The sequence below is a fragment of the Kryptolebias marmoratus genome, linkage group LG5 (assembly GCF_001649575.2).
Source record: "Kryptolebias marmoratus isolate JLee-2015 linkage group LG5, ASM164957v2, whole genome shotgun sequence".
NCBI classification, from domain to species: Eukaryota; Metazoa; Chordata; class Actinopteri; order Cyprinodontiformes; family Rivulidae; genus Kryptolebias; species Kryptolebias marmoratus.
This window is the reverse complement of record NC_051434.1, coordinates 17,733,544-17,748,115: the sequence shown is the minus strand read 5'-3', so window position 1 is coordinate 17,748,115 and position 14,572 is coordinate 17,733,544. Positions and strand designations below refer to the sequence as shown.

The following is a 14,572-nucleotide window of genomic DNA, read 5'->3' as shown; positions in this document are numbered from 1 at the left end:
TCACGACAGGCTGCGTCGGCCCGCTGACGTCTGACGTCACGGCGCCGTGCCGTTGAAGACGTACGGAACATGGCTGCTCCCTGATAAGCCCAGGCGTTTCTCTCAACTGTGCCTTTTCTTTTTACCCATTCCTTTCTCAGCGGTAAGTGGGACGATAACGCGTCTCGGCGCTTGATTTGTAAAATTGTGCTATTTGTTTTTGCTACGAAAACCTAAAATAAGTCGCCATATTTTACACAGAAAATCTCACATTCCTTGTCAACCACGTTTGTTTTTGAAGTCTTAGTCAGGTATTTCGGGAAACGTTTTTGTTATAAACACAAGCTTTTCGCCTCTTAGACTCATTCAATAAATATATATTAATTTAAGTTATTATGTATGTCGAAAACGCTGTAGTTTTTAGCGATGACCAGAAAATTTTTCAAAAAATTAATTTTCCGAGGCTTTAGATGCTCAGTTGCGCCCCCTGCTGATCAAACGGAAGTTAAGGAAACATGGGTTCGTTCGATAATCTTAGTTATATAATGTTTAAATGTTTTTTTTCTCTTATTCGTTTTTTTTAATTAGTTGGTTTCTAAGGAAGTGAAGCAATTTCAAACTGTACTTTTTTTGAATAATTTCATTTTTGGGAGTGTAGCTGAAAAATATAACTTGAGCTGAACACTATTTTATTTAAAGGAAGACGAGTAAGTGGTCGTTTTTACTGGCAAGATTATTTATTTTTGTCTCCATTTTTTAGGCAGTTCCACCTACTTTGATCACACTGAACCTATGATGGAGAGGGGGTCAATAAAAAAATGAATATAAAATACAAAAGGGGTTAAATGGCTGATGTGCAATCCTTTATCGAATGCCTCTAGTTTATCCCAGTGTTTAATATATTTTTGTTTCTATTTTCCATTAGATGATAAATATCAAGGAAAAAATGATACCACCTGTTGAAGAAGAAAAAGAGGAGGAGGAGGAGGAAGAAGAAGAAGAGGAGGGAGACGAAGGAGAAACAAGTTCAGATGATGGCAGTGGAAACGAAGATGACGAGGAAGGACGGGAAGGAGAAACCAGTTCAGGTGTTGCAGATGAAGCTGAAGAGTCATCATCACACGGTGCTGGTGAAAAGGTGGCGCCGTCTGCTCAGGTCGAGAAGGAAAAGGACGTTTTGAATCTCAACAACGAGGTGGTGAAGATGAGGAAGGAGGTGAAGCGGGTCAAGGCACTGATCATCAGGAAACTGACACGTCAGATCGGTGCCCTGAAGAAGAAGAAGGGAAAAGAGGCAGAAGTGGAGAGAAACCAGAAAAGAGCTATGAGACTGCTGGAGGAGGTCCACTGCATGAAGAAGCTTCGACCCGATCAGGTAAAGTTGTTCTGTTTCTCTCTCTGCACCTCAGAAGGAATCCATCATTTTTGCTAAGTCTAAACATTTTTCTAAGTGTACAGCCATGGTCAAAGAAAGTCCCCCCACTTTTAATTCTATAGTTTTACAAATCAGGACATGATGAAAATGATTGTGTCTTTACCAGGTTCTAGAATACATCAAATTTAACCCCAAGTGGACAAAAACACACACAGCAGATTCCACCATGTCATTTATTAGCAAAAACAAAGCTAAAATAGAAATGTTGTGTGGAAAAATGAAGTCCATCCTTGCTGCTTCAATAGGATTTAAAAGGTTTAGTGTCAGACAGAAGCTGCTAATGTATTCATTACCTCATCATCAGTGTGAGCGCCTCTATAAAAGAAGGAGCTTTGTCAGTTTGCTGCTCCAGTGGATACAGGTGTGTGTTAACACAATGCCTAGGAGAAAAGACATCAACACTGACCTTAGAGAAGCAACTTTTGCTGCTTGTCAATCTGGGAAGGGTTGAAAGTCATTTCCAAACAATTTGGAGTTCATTCAACAGAGAGAGAGATTATTCACAAGCGGAAAACATTTCAAACAGCTGACGATTACCTCAGTACTGGACGTCCCAGCAAATTCACCCCAAGGTCAGAGAAACGGCAAAAAGCCTGAGACCTCCTGTTCCAACTCTACAGGCCTCAGTCAGCAGGTTAAAGGTCATGATAGGACAATTAGCAAAACGTTGATCAAGTGTGGCTTGTTTGGAAGGCTTGCAAGAGAAAGCCTCTTCAAAAAGAATAAGGAATCATGTCTTTCATTTGTAAAGTTGTATGTGAATGGACCAAAGTAGAGATGTTTACCCCTAATGTACAGTTTATGTGCTGTGCTTGGAGAAAACCCGACACAGCATGTAAGCACAAATACCTCCTACAAACTGTCACTCTGGTGGAGGGCTGATGATTTGGGCTGCAGGACCTGGACTCCTTGCAGTCACCGAGTCAAATGCAAACTCCTCTGTAGACCAAAGGATTTTAGAGTCAAATTTGAGGCCAGCTGTCCAAAAGCTAAAACTCTGGTCATATAACCCAAAGGTTGAGAAATAGAAGCTTCAAAGTGTTGCAGCTGTCTCAGTCAAAGTCCAGAACCTCAGCCTGATTGAATTGCTGCGGTGGGAACTGAGCGGAAACAAATGCCTGCAAACCTCAATGATCTGCAGTTATGTTGTAAAGAAGAGTGGGCCAAAAGTCCTTCAGAAAACCACTACTGGGCATTATTGCTGCTCAGGGAGGTTAGATTAGCTGCTGGATCATGGGGTGGACTTAATTTTTGTTTAATTAATAAAAGACGAGGTGGAATCTGTTGTCTTTTTACACTTAAGAATAAATTAGAAGAACCTGGTAAAGACCAAATTCCGGATTTGTAAAACCCTAAAACTGAACGACAGTTTTCCCTGTGATTGCAAATGCTCTAATGTATGTATTTTTATTTTTTCACCCTGTTGGCAGGTGACCAAGACAGCGTTGCAGAAGAATCTCAACTTTGAGCAGGTGTGCAAAAACCCCAACTCCACGATATCCGACCGAGCTGTTGCCCGCATCGCCACCCACCCGCAGTTCAACAAAAAGATCGAGTGCCTCAAAGCTGCGGTGAAAACCTTCAAAGAGGAGCGCAGCAAGGGTGGAAAGCAGGGAGGGCAAGCCAAGGTTCAAAGGCAACCCGAAAAGGCGACTCCGCCATTTCCAGACGCCAAGGTAGAAAAGGAAAGTCCAAAAATACAAGAAGGCGACGCCGTGGAGCCTGAAGGAGGCGCAGACAGCGAGAAAGGAGTGGGCGTCTCGAGAATCACTGAAGACAGAGCTGCTGCCAGCGCTGGGAAGGAAATAAAGAAAGCTGCTCGAGAAGTTCACGGAAAAGAATCTACATGTGTAAAACCAACTCCGGTGAAAAAGGACCCTGTGAAACACGAAGCTCAAAGTGAATCTGAAGAAAACAACTCAGATTTGCGGTCTGTCCCCACGGTACTCGATATAAAAACAGATGAAGAAGAAAGCGACGTGGAGTCGTCAGATAACGAGGCCAAAGAGTACTTCGATGACAGCACAGAGGAACGCTTTCACAAGCAGTCCTCCCAGTCCGAGGAGAGCGACGACGACGACTTCTTCGTAGGAAAAGTGAGCAAATTCAAGAAGAAGAAGAAGAAACAGACGGACGTGGACAGGGGACAGGAGGGGAAAAAAGAGCTGTCGGGTAATGTGAGAGCTCGTGACAAACTTCAGCACGAGCTCGACGAGCTCGAGTCGAGATTGAAGTCCAAAGCGGCCACGCTCCAGTCTGTTTTCTGTTCTTCCCTGGCTAGAACTAAAGCCGGCCGGGGCTCCGACAGACGGCAGGGTGGAGGTAAAAGCACAGACCAAGGGAAACCAGGAGTTGCCAGCAGGGTCAAAGGAGATTGTTTAGACAAACAGCCCAACAGGAGTCAGGAGAAGGGTGCTTCAAATTCCAGGTCCAAGTTCAGCAAGCCGTACCCTGACGGCAGGCGCCCGGACTTCGATGAAAAGGGGGGCAGAGGCAGGGGACGAGGCAGAGAAGAGGCTCAAAGGGGAAAGGATCACAGAGGTGGAGGGGTCTTCGATCTTCAGCCGCCGCTCCATCCGTCCTGGGAGGCCAGCATTAAAAGGAAGGAGCAGCAGGGGCAAATCTTGGCCTTCCAGGGGAAGAAGATTAAATTTGATGACGACGACGACTGAGACAATTTTATATTAACTAATTTTTTTTTTTTGTCACATTTGGGTTACTTCTGTATTCCATTCTTGCAGGATATAAAGACTACCACCTAGTTCTCAGCACCAGTGAGGATCCCAGCTTAGATCTGTGATGGTGTGTAGTAGGCTGGTGAAATCATGGCTTAAATCTTCGATTCTTCAGATGTTTGTGTGAAACATCAATAAAAATGTGTTTCTAATTTCAACATTTCAAAGTTAAGAACATTAGTCAGTTTTTGTATGTTGGTATGGATGTTATAGCATCACAAATTTAAAAGAACTTGGAACTTATTTTTAATGAAACATTAATTTATTCAGAACAGATATTTTACAGTACTGGTTTGCTACTTTCACATAATCTGTGTTTCTGTATACCCCGTACATTTAAAAGTTAATGTAGTATCTCTCTCTCTCACACACACACACAGGTGGATTTAGTCATTTTGGGGCCTTCCAGTGGCCCACCTTGTCCTTTTTTCTAGACATTTATCTTAGATCTACTTGTTTCTTTTAATATTTATTGTTTTCTTTTTACAATTACAATAAAACTAGCATTCCTTAAAGAAATGCGTATTGAGTGTGGCATTCTCCAAAGTTTTAAACAAAGATCTCACAAGATTTGTTAGCTCTTAAAGCAAGGGTCCCCAATCCTGGTCCTGGAGAACCACCTAAAACGTGCAGGATAGAGGCCCTCCAGGACCAGGATTGGGGACCTCTGTTTTAAAGTATGCATTAGGGATGACTATCAGCTACTACCACAACAAGTTTTAGCTCATAATTAAAACTGATAGACTTGTAGCCACACTTGTATTTACGGTACTTAGATTGTTTAGCTGTGGCAGTCATCAAAAAGCAATCAGTTGTAGATGTATAGCCAATGTTTATTTTCAGAGGATCATTAAAAAACATCCCGTTATTCATGAGATATTTTGCAAACAAACACACATAGGCCAATACTTTATTTTCCGCCTTTCATAATAGGCTATGATCACAGTTAAACTCTAGCTGTGGATGTTTCTGTAGGAGTAGTTCCTAATACTGTCTAAAGTGAAATGATCAGTTGTCTGTTTAGGACCTCATGAAAATTCCTGGAGTGTAAATATTGTAGCAATCCGTTTTGTTTTTACAAATTATTATTGCAGTAGAAATAATCCCACTAAAACCAGTATATGCACAAATAGAAGACGGGTAGCAACACAAATAAGCCGCGCTGAAGTAGCGCCAGTGGGGAACCGGAAACTGTTTTTATATTCTTCAGAATAAAGGTTTGAAATGATTCAAAGTTGATAAATGGTTCTGAGCGTGACAATAAAACAATATAATGTTTAGTACAACTACAGGTCACTGTATTTTTCATACTAACAGACACTCAAATTTGCAGTAAATTAAAACAGCGATGCATATATACGTATTTTTAAATTAACAATATTTATTTTGAAATTGTACCTTGTTGGCTTCGGATGATGACGTTTGTGTACTTCCGGTAGCTGTACATGCGTTTTAGCGTGAGCTACATCATCGTCGGGAGGCAATATGTGTACTTTTCGGACTTCGGGTGCTACAAACAGAAGCGATAAAGTGAATTATTTTTGAACTGGCCGAGGAGAGAGGGACTTTTACGGGCCTGAGGTGAGCATGAGGGGGGTGGTAGGGAGGTTCGCTTCAAATTAGCTGAAAAGTTAGCCTCAACAGTAAACAAGTATTTCTCCTCATTAACGGCCTCATGTGTCAGGCATTAGTTTAAATCGAAAATATATAAATTAATACTCTACGGTTGTCTGATATTGGTTGGGAGAAATGATTATTTGCATTAACGTGAAAGCTACAAATGAGTTTGCATGTCATTTGGTGAAGTTTTTTGAGCCACAAACAAAACAGCACAGCAGTAAGATGTTTCTTGCAGTCTGCAGACATTTCGGGTGAATTCTTGACCCTCTCCTCTTTGCAGAAACTCTAAATCCTTTAGCTGCTGCTTAGCATCTGGAGACTGACCACTCCATGACCTCTTCTTTAGTCTCCCCTCTTGTTTTTGGCTACCATGCAATTGGAGACTTCACTGTTTCTAAACAAGTCTCTTTTTTATGTTTGAATGCCATACGTTCTATATGTGCTGCTTTCTAATATAGTATGTTGGGATCTTTTTTCTTTCTATCTTGCAAGGCAAACAGAAGGCTGGAGGAGGAATCTGGTGATCCACATGAGAGTCAAGATGAGACCATGAAGTTTGAGAGCGGGGCTGCCAAAACCAAGAAGGACATGTCCTTCCGCGCCTCTTCAGAAAAAAAATGTAAGGCTTTGTCCTTGAATAACTTTTGTCTCTCAACCTGCAATTATTATTTATTATTCTCATTTTTTCAGTCTTTTTTTAAATACTGAGCAGCTTGTTCTCATATGTACCTGCTGTCTTTTTTTTTTTTTTTTCACAAATCCACAGCACGTAAGTCACTCCGATCGTTGGCACGCTACGAGACCTCACTGTGTCTTCTGACGCGGAGGTTCGCAGAGAAGCTGAGTCGCTCTGTTAACGGGGTGTTGGATCTAAACGAAGTCTCCGAGGAACTCGGCGTGTCTAAGAGGCGCATATATGACGTCACCAATGTCTTGAAAGGGATCAGACTCATCAGAAAAAAGTCCAAAAGTCATATACAGTGGGTGTAAGTATAAGATGGTGGAGTGGGTGCTCTGTGACACAAATGAAAGCCTATGATTGCGGACAAATGCTTGATCCTAGACTGTGTTCTGTTGCAGACATATTTTATGTTAAAACTTTGAAAATGCGTGGATTTCAATGTGGTATTTTCAAGATTTGGAAAGTACTTGAGTTTTGAAGAAAGTGCTTGGAAAAGACCTTTCGCAACAATGCTTGAAAGTCAGCTCAGATGCCTCCTGTTTCTCTTTATTGCCTCTGAGATGTTTCTACAACTTGACTGGAGTTCACGCGTGACAAATTAAATTGTCTGGACATGATTTTGCAAGAAATACACCTCTGTATAGAACGCCTCCCAGCTGACATTCGGAGCAAAAACCAGCCGTGAGGTCAAGGAACCTGCCTGCAGAGGTCAGAGGCAGGATTGCTGCTAGGCACAGATCTGAGAACGGCTACACAAGAGTTTATTTTTCTGCCCTGAAGGTTCCCAAGAGCTTAGTGGCCTCCATGATTCTCAAATTGACGTTTGGCACAACTAGGACTCCTCCAAGAGCTGGTCACCAGACTGAGCAATCAGAGGAGAAGGGTCTCTGTCAGAGAGGTGACTGAGAACCTAATGATCACTAACTGAGCTTCAGAGATCCTGTGTGGAGATGGGACTAACGTCCAGAGGAACAACCAGAACTGCAGACCTCCAGTGATCTGGGCTTTATGGCAGAGTGGTTAAACAGAAGCATCTCCTCAGTGCTGGAAGGACTCTCAGACTGTGAGGAACTTTCCCTTTTCTGAAGGAACTAAAATTGAACTGTTTGTCCATAATTCTACCATTATGTCAGGAGGAAACCTGGCTCTTATTTAATTTCCCTTTGGGATTAATAAAGTATTTTTGAATTGAATTTAATGGAGCAAAGTACAGAGATATCCTCAATGAAATCCTGTTCAAGTGTTCAGGACCTCAAACTGGACCGAGACAATGACAAGGACCCAAAACACACAGAGAAGACACACAGAAGTGGCTTAAGGACACCTCAGTGAATGTCCTAGAGTGGCCCAGTCAGAGCTCTGACTTGAAGCATATCAAACATCTCTGAGGGGCCTGAAAATGGCTCCACTGACGGTCCCAATATAACCAGACTGAGGATTAAAAAAAAAGAATGATAGCAAATCCCCCAGTCCAGATGGGCAAGGTTTGTTGCATCAAAGCTAAAAAGACTCAAGGCTAGAACTGCTCTAAATATGATCCAACTCAGTACTAAGGTGATGATTCTATCTATTCTATCTATTTATGATTCCATAATTCTACCATTATGTCAGGAGGAAACCTGGCTCTGCTCATCACCTGTCCAATACCATCCCCACAGTGAAGCATGGTGGTAGCAGCATCATGCTGTGTGGGGGTGTTTTTCAGCAGCAGGGACTGGGAGACTGGTCAGAGTTGAGGGAAAGCTGAATGGAGCAAAGAGAGAGATCTCCTCAATGAAAACCTGTTCCACAGTTGTCAGGACCTTAGACTGGACTGAAGGTTCACCTTCCAACATGACAAGGACCCAAAAGACACTGAGAGGACAACCTAAGAGAGGCTTAGGGACATCTCAGAGAATGTCCAAGAGTGGCACAGATAGATCGGGTGGTGTCAGGCGCTGGTTACGTGACTCAGAGCAGCAATTATCTGATGTTCACTGCAGTTTGAAAACGATGCAGGAGGTTGTTGCCACAAGCAGCCCAGATAGAACTCTGATTTGAACCCTATCAAACGTCTCTGTAGAGACCTGAAAATGACTCCACCAGCAGTGCCCGTCTAGCCTGACTGAGCTTAAGAGGATTTGCAAAGAAGAACGGCGAAGAATCTCCAAATCCAGGTTGTGCGAGGCTCGTTTCAAAATGACTTGAGGCTGGAACTCATTACCAGGGGTGTGAATTTTTTATAGAAATGTGACATTTCAGTTTTTTTTTTCTTTTAATAAATAAGATTTGAATAGATTCTGTTTCAGTTTTTCTTTTTGGGGTACTTATTGTAGGTTATAAAGGGGAAAAAAATAATGATTGTAACGTCACAGTAGGCTCATTTGAAGGTTATTATCTTGAAATCAAAGCTGAAGAAGTTAACTTTAAGTCTTATTAATTGTATTACTCTAAGTTGAGTATGTTTTGGTATATAACATAAATCCTCGCGGTCCAAATGAATGTTTCTAACTCTGCTATCTTAAACTACTTTTGTACTTACAGTGTTTTTTTTTCCTCTGGATTCATTTCTCAGCAGCTTGCTGTTGTTTTGACGCTGGACGTATTTGGCTATGAACCTTCTTGTGCTCTGAAATCTGTGCACAGGGGCAAGAAAGCGAACGAAGATGAGCTGGAGGAGTTGGTGGCTCTTGCCGAGGAGGAGGAGGAGCTGGACTACCTGATCCAAAGTTGCACGCAGCAGATAAGAAAGTTGTGTGAGCAGCGTCACATTCACAGATATCCTTTTGTTTGCACGTTCAGCTTCTCTGAATTAGCCAAAAAAGCCAGACCTGTTTGAGACATTTAAGAGGTAACTGTTAAGAAGAAAAACCTAGAGTTGGTTCTGAAGTTAATTTGATACAATGTTGTTTTCTGCTAACAAGAAAAAAAAAAAAAAAAACCCTGTCTATGTCCTAATTGTAAAAGCTCTGCTAACTCCAAGTTATGTCCAAGTGAGTCCAATTTTTTTTCCCCTAACCCCGTGAATCACATACGCCTACCTGACATACGCAGATGTCTGTGGGATTCAGAGTTTGAAAGGGCAGACTGTGATTGTCATCAAGGCTCCTGCAGAGACAAAGGTTCAGGTGCCGCATCCAGAGGAGGTACGTAGATGGAAAGATTTGGATTTGCTGTATGTTCCTGCTTCGGTGGGTTGCAAAAAAAAAAAACATTCCTCCTTCTTCTTGTTTTGATGCTGTTGTCTCACAGCCAGGAATTCAAATGGATTTCGAGTCAAAGTAATGGACCTGTACAAAGTCTCCAGCTTAATTAAGTTAAATAATGCGAGGAAATGTTTTATTCCAAAAATATTCAAACTAAAAAAGGGATGCGTGCACATGTATTCAGCCCATTTGCTTTGAAACCCCAACCATTACCTTCAGAAGCCACAATCATTAGCTCGATTGCCCACAAGTGAATCTTCTTTAAGTGTCAAATGATCACAGTAGATACATAGACCTGTAAGCAACAGACAGCATGAAGACCAAGGAACTGTCCACACAGGTCAGACGCAAAGTTGTGAAGAAGTACAAATCAGGGTTGGGTTTAAAAAAAACAATATTTCAAACCCTTGATATCCCACTGAGTAGCAGTAAACCCATCATAAGATGCACATAACTGGGCTTCATGGACGAGTGGTCAGGGAAGACATTGCTTATGGAAACGCGTAGGTTGGACCGTAGAAGGTAGAAGGTGCTCTGTACTTATACAAGACTAAAATGGACGACACCATGTGTGGTACAAACCTAATGCTGCTCATCGTGCCGGGACCACCATCCTCTCAGTGAAGGATGGTGGTGGCAGCGTCATGATGTGGGGGTGTTTTTCATGAGCAGGGATTGGGGAAAACTGGTCACAGTTTAAAGAAAGATGGATGGAGCAAATTGGAGATCTCTTCTAGAGATCTCAGTCAGAGGCCGAGGTTGACCCTCCAGCAGGATGATGACGTTTAACCCACTGCTGAAACAACTCAAGTAAATGTCCTGGAGTGGTCCGATCAAAGCCCAGACCTCAGTCCGACTGAGGAACCGTTCTGATTTCAAGTACATGAGCGGTGGCTGTCTAACTTGAAGGAGCAGGAGCAGTTCGGTCATGAAGAATGGGCAAAAAAAACCTTCAGTGGCTAAATGTGCATCGGAACTCGTTACTGGGAAGTCGCAGTGACGTCATTTCTCACTTTACCGCGTTCCACTTGTCCCGCTCGGTGAGAGTCGGAAACAAGATGGACGCCCGCAGCAAAGCCTTTGGTTTTCTCACAGTTTCTGGATATAAAATCTTACTAAATAGATCTGCGCTCCGCTCACGGAACGTGTTTTAGTACTTGTTATACACGTTAAAAAGGACTAGTTGTAGGAGTGATTTAATGTGAAAAACAACTTTAAGAATGAATATTAGCAGTAAAGGTAACAGAGTTAACTTACGAAAGTTGCAAAGAGCAGCCATCTTGAAATCCTGACTGGGAGTAGTCAGAGTTGCTCCTACTTTCTAAGTGTTGCTCCCACTTTAGGGGGCGTTCCCGTTGAAATTTACAACTGGGAACTCTGAAATTCCCATTTCCCAGTACTACTGGAACCATAATCGATGCAAAAGATGGCGCTATGCAGTATTGAAGGGAATGGAGTTGGGTAAATAGTTATGTACGCCAAGTTTTTTTTCTCTTCTTGTTTCACATTAAAACAAATTGGCATCTTAACGTGTTTGTTATATTGTGTAAATTTAATACCCCCACCTCCCAGTGTATTTTTGAATTCCAGGCTGTAAGGCAATAAAACAGACGATGCCTACAGGGCTGAACTCTCACTGTACGTCCTCCACACACAATTTTGTCTGGAAGTGCTTCTTTGTTGACTCTCCTCATCATCGATGCGCTTGCTTTCCTGCTGCCCAGAGCCTCCAGGTCCACATCAGAAGCACCAACGGCCCCATCGAGGTGTTCCTCTGCTCCGATCCTATGGAGTCCACAGGCAACACAGCTGCCAGCAGCGCAGATGGCAGCCAGTTCAATTCAACAACCTGTGGGAGTGATTCCCTCCCTTTACCTCCCCTGCCTCGCCTCCAGGAGTCCTCTAGAGGTGAGTTTTGTTCTCCCGATGCGACAGTCTATACGTCACACACACCACAGAGAGGAGCGCAGCTTCAGACGGAAAGTTGGCAACACTTAAATTACCGTGTTAAGATTTGTTTTCCTATCTTGGTTTGTTTTTTTTTGTAGTTGTAAAATGAGTGTCCAAGCTGACACGACACCCACCGCTGGGTACCGTCACCCTTCTGCCTCCACATTCCCTGCAACCTCCTGTAATCCTGTCCCTTCACCTCTACAGGAAGCATCGCCTCTCCCCCGTCAACAGCCTGGCAGATGCCGAAGGCGTCACAGGCCTGTCCCGCGCCTGACTTGGACATGCTGCTTACCTGAACAGACTCTTTGGGGGGAAAAACTCATTCCGGCTGAAAGAACAACAGTCTGGAATCATATCTTTGTATTTGACTCTTCAGGGTTTACCCAACTCTAAGCGATGTGGAGGAAAGCGTCACCCACAAGCATCAAATCGGAGACGGCTTAGAGATGGCCGGGACATTTTTGGTTTGTGTCATTTGTGGCAAAAAGTTGTAGGAGCTCAGCTCTGAGTCTGTTTTGGGCATCCCTTTCATAAATATGACCGCAGTAGTATTAAACAGGTAGCAGTTTGAAGAGACCATATGGATCCTTTATGCAGCTAAATAACTGATGTAGTTCTGAGAAATGATCATAAACATCTCGCCTGTTGGAAATAGACATTAGAATGGCCTCAGGTTGAAGAAAAAGAGATTAGTGCTGACAGATTGATGAGTTAATGGCTAGTCTGAGCGAGGCCAAGGCAAAATGGATTGCTGCTGTCTTAAACCAGCAGAAGTCCCAGCCCGTCCCGAGTGGACACCGATAAACAACGCTCTCAGTTGTGCCTTGCACACTTATTTCAGCAGAAATACTATAATATTTCTGCCTTGAGTGCCCCAGATCGCAATGGAAATACTACTGCTAGCTGCTGCTGCTGTTTGCATTAGTAAATCACCGTCAGAATATATGTAAATAACGGCGTAATATCAAACTCGACGGCAGTGTAAAGGTTTATAAAATAGCATTCGCATGAACATGTGATTCTACATAAATGTGATTTTTGAGCCTATTTTATTATTTAAACCTCTGCCAAGCCTAAAGTTTCATTAAAAAAATAGTCTGATCTGGATCACCACCACAGTTTTGAATTAATCTTGCGAACAGACCAACCAACGCTACCAAAAACACAACCTCCTTGGCGGAAGTCCCACCTGTTAGTCTATCAGTCTGTCCGAACTGATCTCTTTCTCTAAGCTTAGGCTGTCTAAAGAGCTGTTTACAACATCTATCCCTTTAAAATGAAACAACTGTTTAGGATTTGGCATAAATAGGCGGAAACTCCCTTTAAGAGCTCATCCAGAGTTCTGCAGCTACTTCTTTCCAGGTCGATGTTTCTAATCAGTTTGCACTGGTGTAAATATGCTTCATGTCTATCCAAGTTATTATTATTTCTTTTATATCTAAATGCTGATTCCAACTAACAAACTCAATTTACGTCTGAGTTGGTGCTCGAAAATGGCATTAAGCAGAACCAGAACCGGCTTTAAAGACACGACTGAGAAATGTTTAAAGGACAGCTGATGCTTTGAATCGTGCTGCTGGAGTTGCGTCAGAGCTCTCAGCTCAGTGTCCCAAAAACAAGTTTACTTCGTGGTTTTCTCAGGGCTCCAAGCGGCTTTTACTAGAGATGCCATTTTTTTCCACATTAAAAAGGTAACTCTTACACTTTTGATCGCATTTACACATATATGACACTGTACTCGCATGGCGTCGGAGTGAAAGGTTTCATCGCAGTATTGTTTTTATATTTAATATCTCAGGTAGGCTCTGCGTTTTAACGTAAACCGTCTGCCCTGTGGTCGTTGTAAAAAAAAAAAAAAAAGAATGGTATTGTCTGCAGGTGACACATTGAACCACTAAAAGTATCGACTCGACTTTTCTTTTTTATTTTTCCTGTGCTGTCACAAAAAAAACAACTTTATTTCTCCCTCCCATTTAAGGAGCAGTCCCAAATAGCAGAACAATTTTAAGCGTGACAGCTCAATGCCCGTGTAGCTCCGAGGGAGCCGGCTTTCTCCTCAGCCGACAGTTCGGCTTGTCATTTTTTGGGGGAAAAGCACACGTGGGTTTGGTAATATTAGAGTTAAGAACCACTTGTTTAGACGGGACCGGCTCCAGGCTCCTGTAATTGTTCCTCGTTAGCGGCGGCTTACTGGGGGAACTTGATTGGATCGAAACCTCTGTTCATACTCTGTTTGATTTAGCGTAGCGCCAACACAGGTCCAGGCTCGGTATTGACGTGGAGATGTCCGTGATTGGAAAGGGAAGGCTCTGGGATCGGCGTTTGAGCTTCCTAACATGCAGTCTGGAGATTTGATCGCGGCTGCTGGATGTCAGCTGTTTTTGCTGATTGACGGCACCACGAAGTCTTCTCACATTTTTTTTTTTTATCTTTGTGAAAATCAGGCTCAGACAATGCTCGATCCAAGCTGCTAGACTGTTATGTTTGCAACACATTTGACAGCCACCACGAGGTTCAAAATATGTAACAACTGTTAAGATAGGGAAATTTACTTTTTTTTTTTTTTTAACTGAAAACCACTTCCTCACAAGTGTCTTGCACCAAATTTGTGCCTTTTTTGCACCTTATTAACCCCGAGGAGCTAATATCCTCCTGCTCAGCCAATCGGTTCTGGTGAAAATAAAATTCTGTATCAAAAGTCAAATAAAGTCAGATTATACCCGATTTACGTGTTCACTTATTAGCCCCTTTCGTACAGCAGTTTTGACGTTCGGCCTGAGACGACGGCATCCCACTTTGGAGGAAACGATCGAGGCGGAGGGGGACGATCACGTTGATTCACAGCTGATGAGACTCTTGAGTCAGCGAGAGAGGTAGTCACAGAGCTGAGTTGGTGAGTATTTGTGAAGTGTCACCAGTGATGTTGCTGTTACTCTGCTGACTCCATGATGCTACTTTTTGTTGTGTGTAACCGTGCATCATT

At 42.7% G+C, this 14,572-nt stretch overlaps 2 protein-coding genes across 4 annotated transcripts; both read left to right on the top strand.

Moving 5' to 3' along the window:
* Nucleotides 1-36: 36 nt before the first annotated feature.
* srfbp1 (serum response factor binding protein 1) lies at nucleotides 37-4,664 on the top strand. The gene is made up of 3 exons (XM_017420991.3): nucleotides 37-142; nucleotides 905-1,354; nucleotides 2,845-4,664. Exons 2-3 carry the CDS (start codon nucleotides 905-907, stop codon nucleotides 4,084-4,086), a joined length of 1,692 nt encoding a protein of 563 aa, XP_017276480.1. The 5' UTR covers nucleotides 37-142; the 3' UTR covers nucleotides 4,087-4,664.
* Nucleotides 4,665-5,553: 889 nt separating this feature from the next.
* e2f3 (E2F transcription factor 3) lies at nucleotides 5,554-14,313 on the top strand. Of its 3 annotated transcripts, none has more exons than XM_025006940.2 (7): nucleotides 5,554-5,730; nucleotides 6,270-6,388; nucleotides 6,536-6,755; nucleotides 9,077-9,208; nucleotides 9,462-9,576; nucleotides 11,361-11,544; nucleotides 11,794-14,313. In XM_025006940.2, exons 2-7 carry the CDS (start codon nucleotides 6,319-6,321, stop codon nucleotides 11,883-11,885), a joined length of 813 nt encoding a protein of 270 aa, XP_024862708.1. In that variant the 5' UTR covers nucleotides 5,554-5,730; nucleotides 6,270-6,318; the 3' UTR covers nucleotides 11,886-14,313. The 3 variants fall into 3 exon arrangements, with proteins under 3 accessions (XP_024862708.1, XP_017276490.1, XP_017276491.1); XM_017421001.3 differs by having other exon boundaries at nucleotides 5,555-5,730; nucleotides 6,262-6,388; XM_017421002.3 differs by having other exon boundaries at nucleotides 5,555-5,730; nucleotides 6,262-6,388; nucleotides 11,685-11,825.
* Nucleotides 14,314-14,572: the final 259 nt, after the last annotated feature.

What these genes read in the sequence shown, in the direction of transcription:
- e2f3 (XM_025006940.2), top strand. Translation starts at nt 6,319, where the DNA reads ATGAAGTTTGAGAGCGGGGCTGCCAAAACCAAGAAGGACATGTCCTTC. An exon ending in CGCCTCTTCAGAAAAAAAAT is followed by an intron (nt 6,389 to 6,535) that starts GTAAGGCTTTGT and finishes ACAAATCCACAG; the next exon opens with CACGTAAGTCACTCCGATCG. An exon ending in AGGTGCCGCATCCAGAGGAG is followed by an intron (nt 9,577 to 11,360) that starts GTACGTAGATGG and finishes CCTGCTGCCCAG; the next exon opens with AGCCTCCAGGTCCACATCAG.
- srfbp1 (XM_017420991.3), top strand. Translation starts at nt 905, where the DNA reads ATGATAAATATCAAGGAAAAAATGATACCACCTGTTGAAGAAGAAAAA. An exon ending in AGAAGCTTCGACCCGATCAG is followed by an intron (nt 1,355 to 2,844) that starts GTAAAGTTGTTC and finishes CCCTGTTGGCAG; the next exon opens with GTGACCAAGACAGCGTTGCA.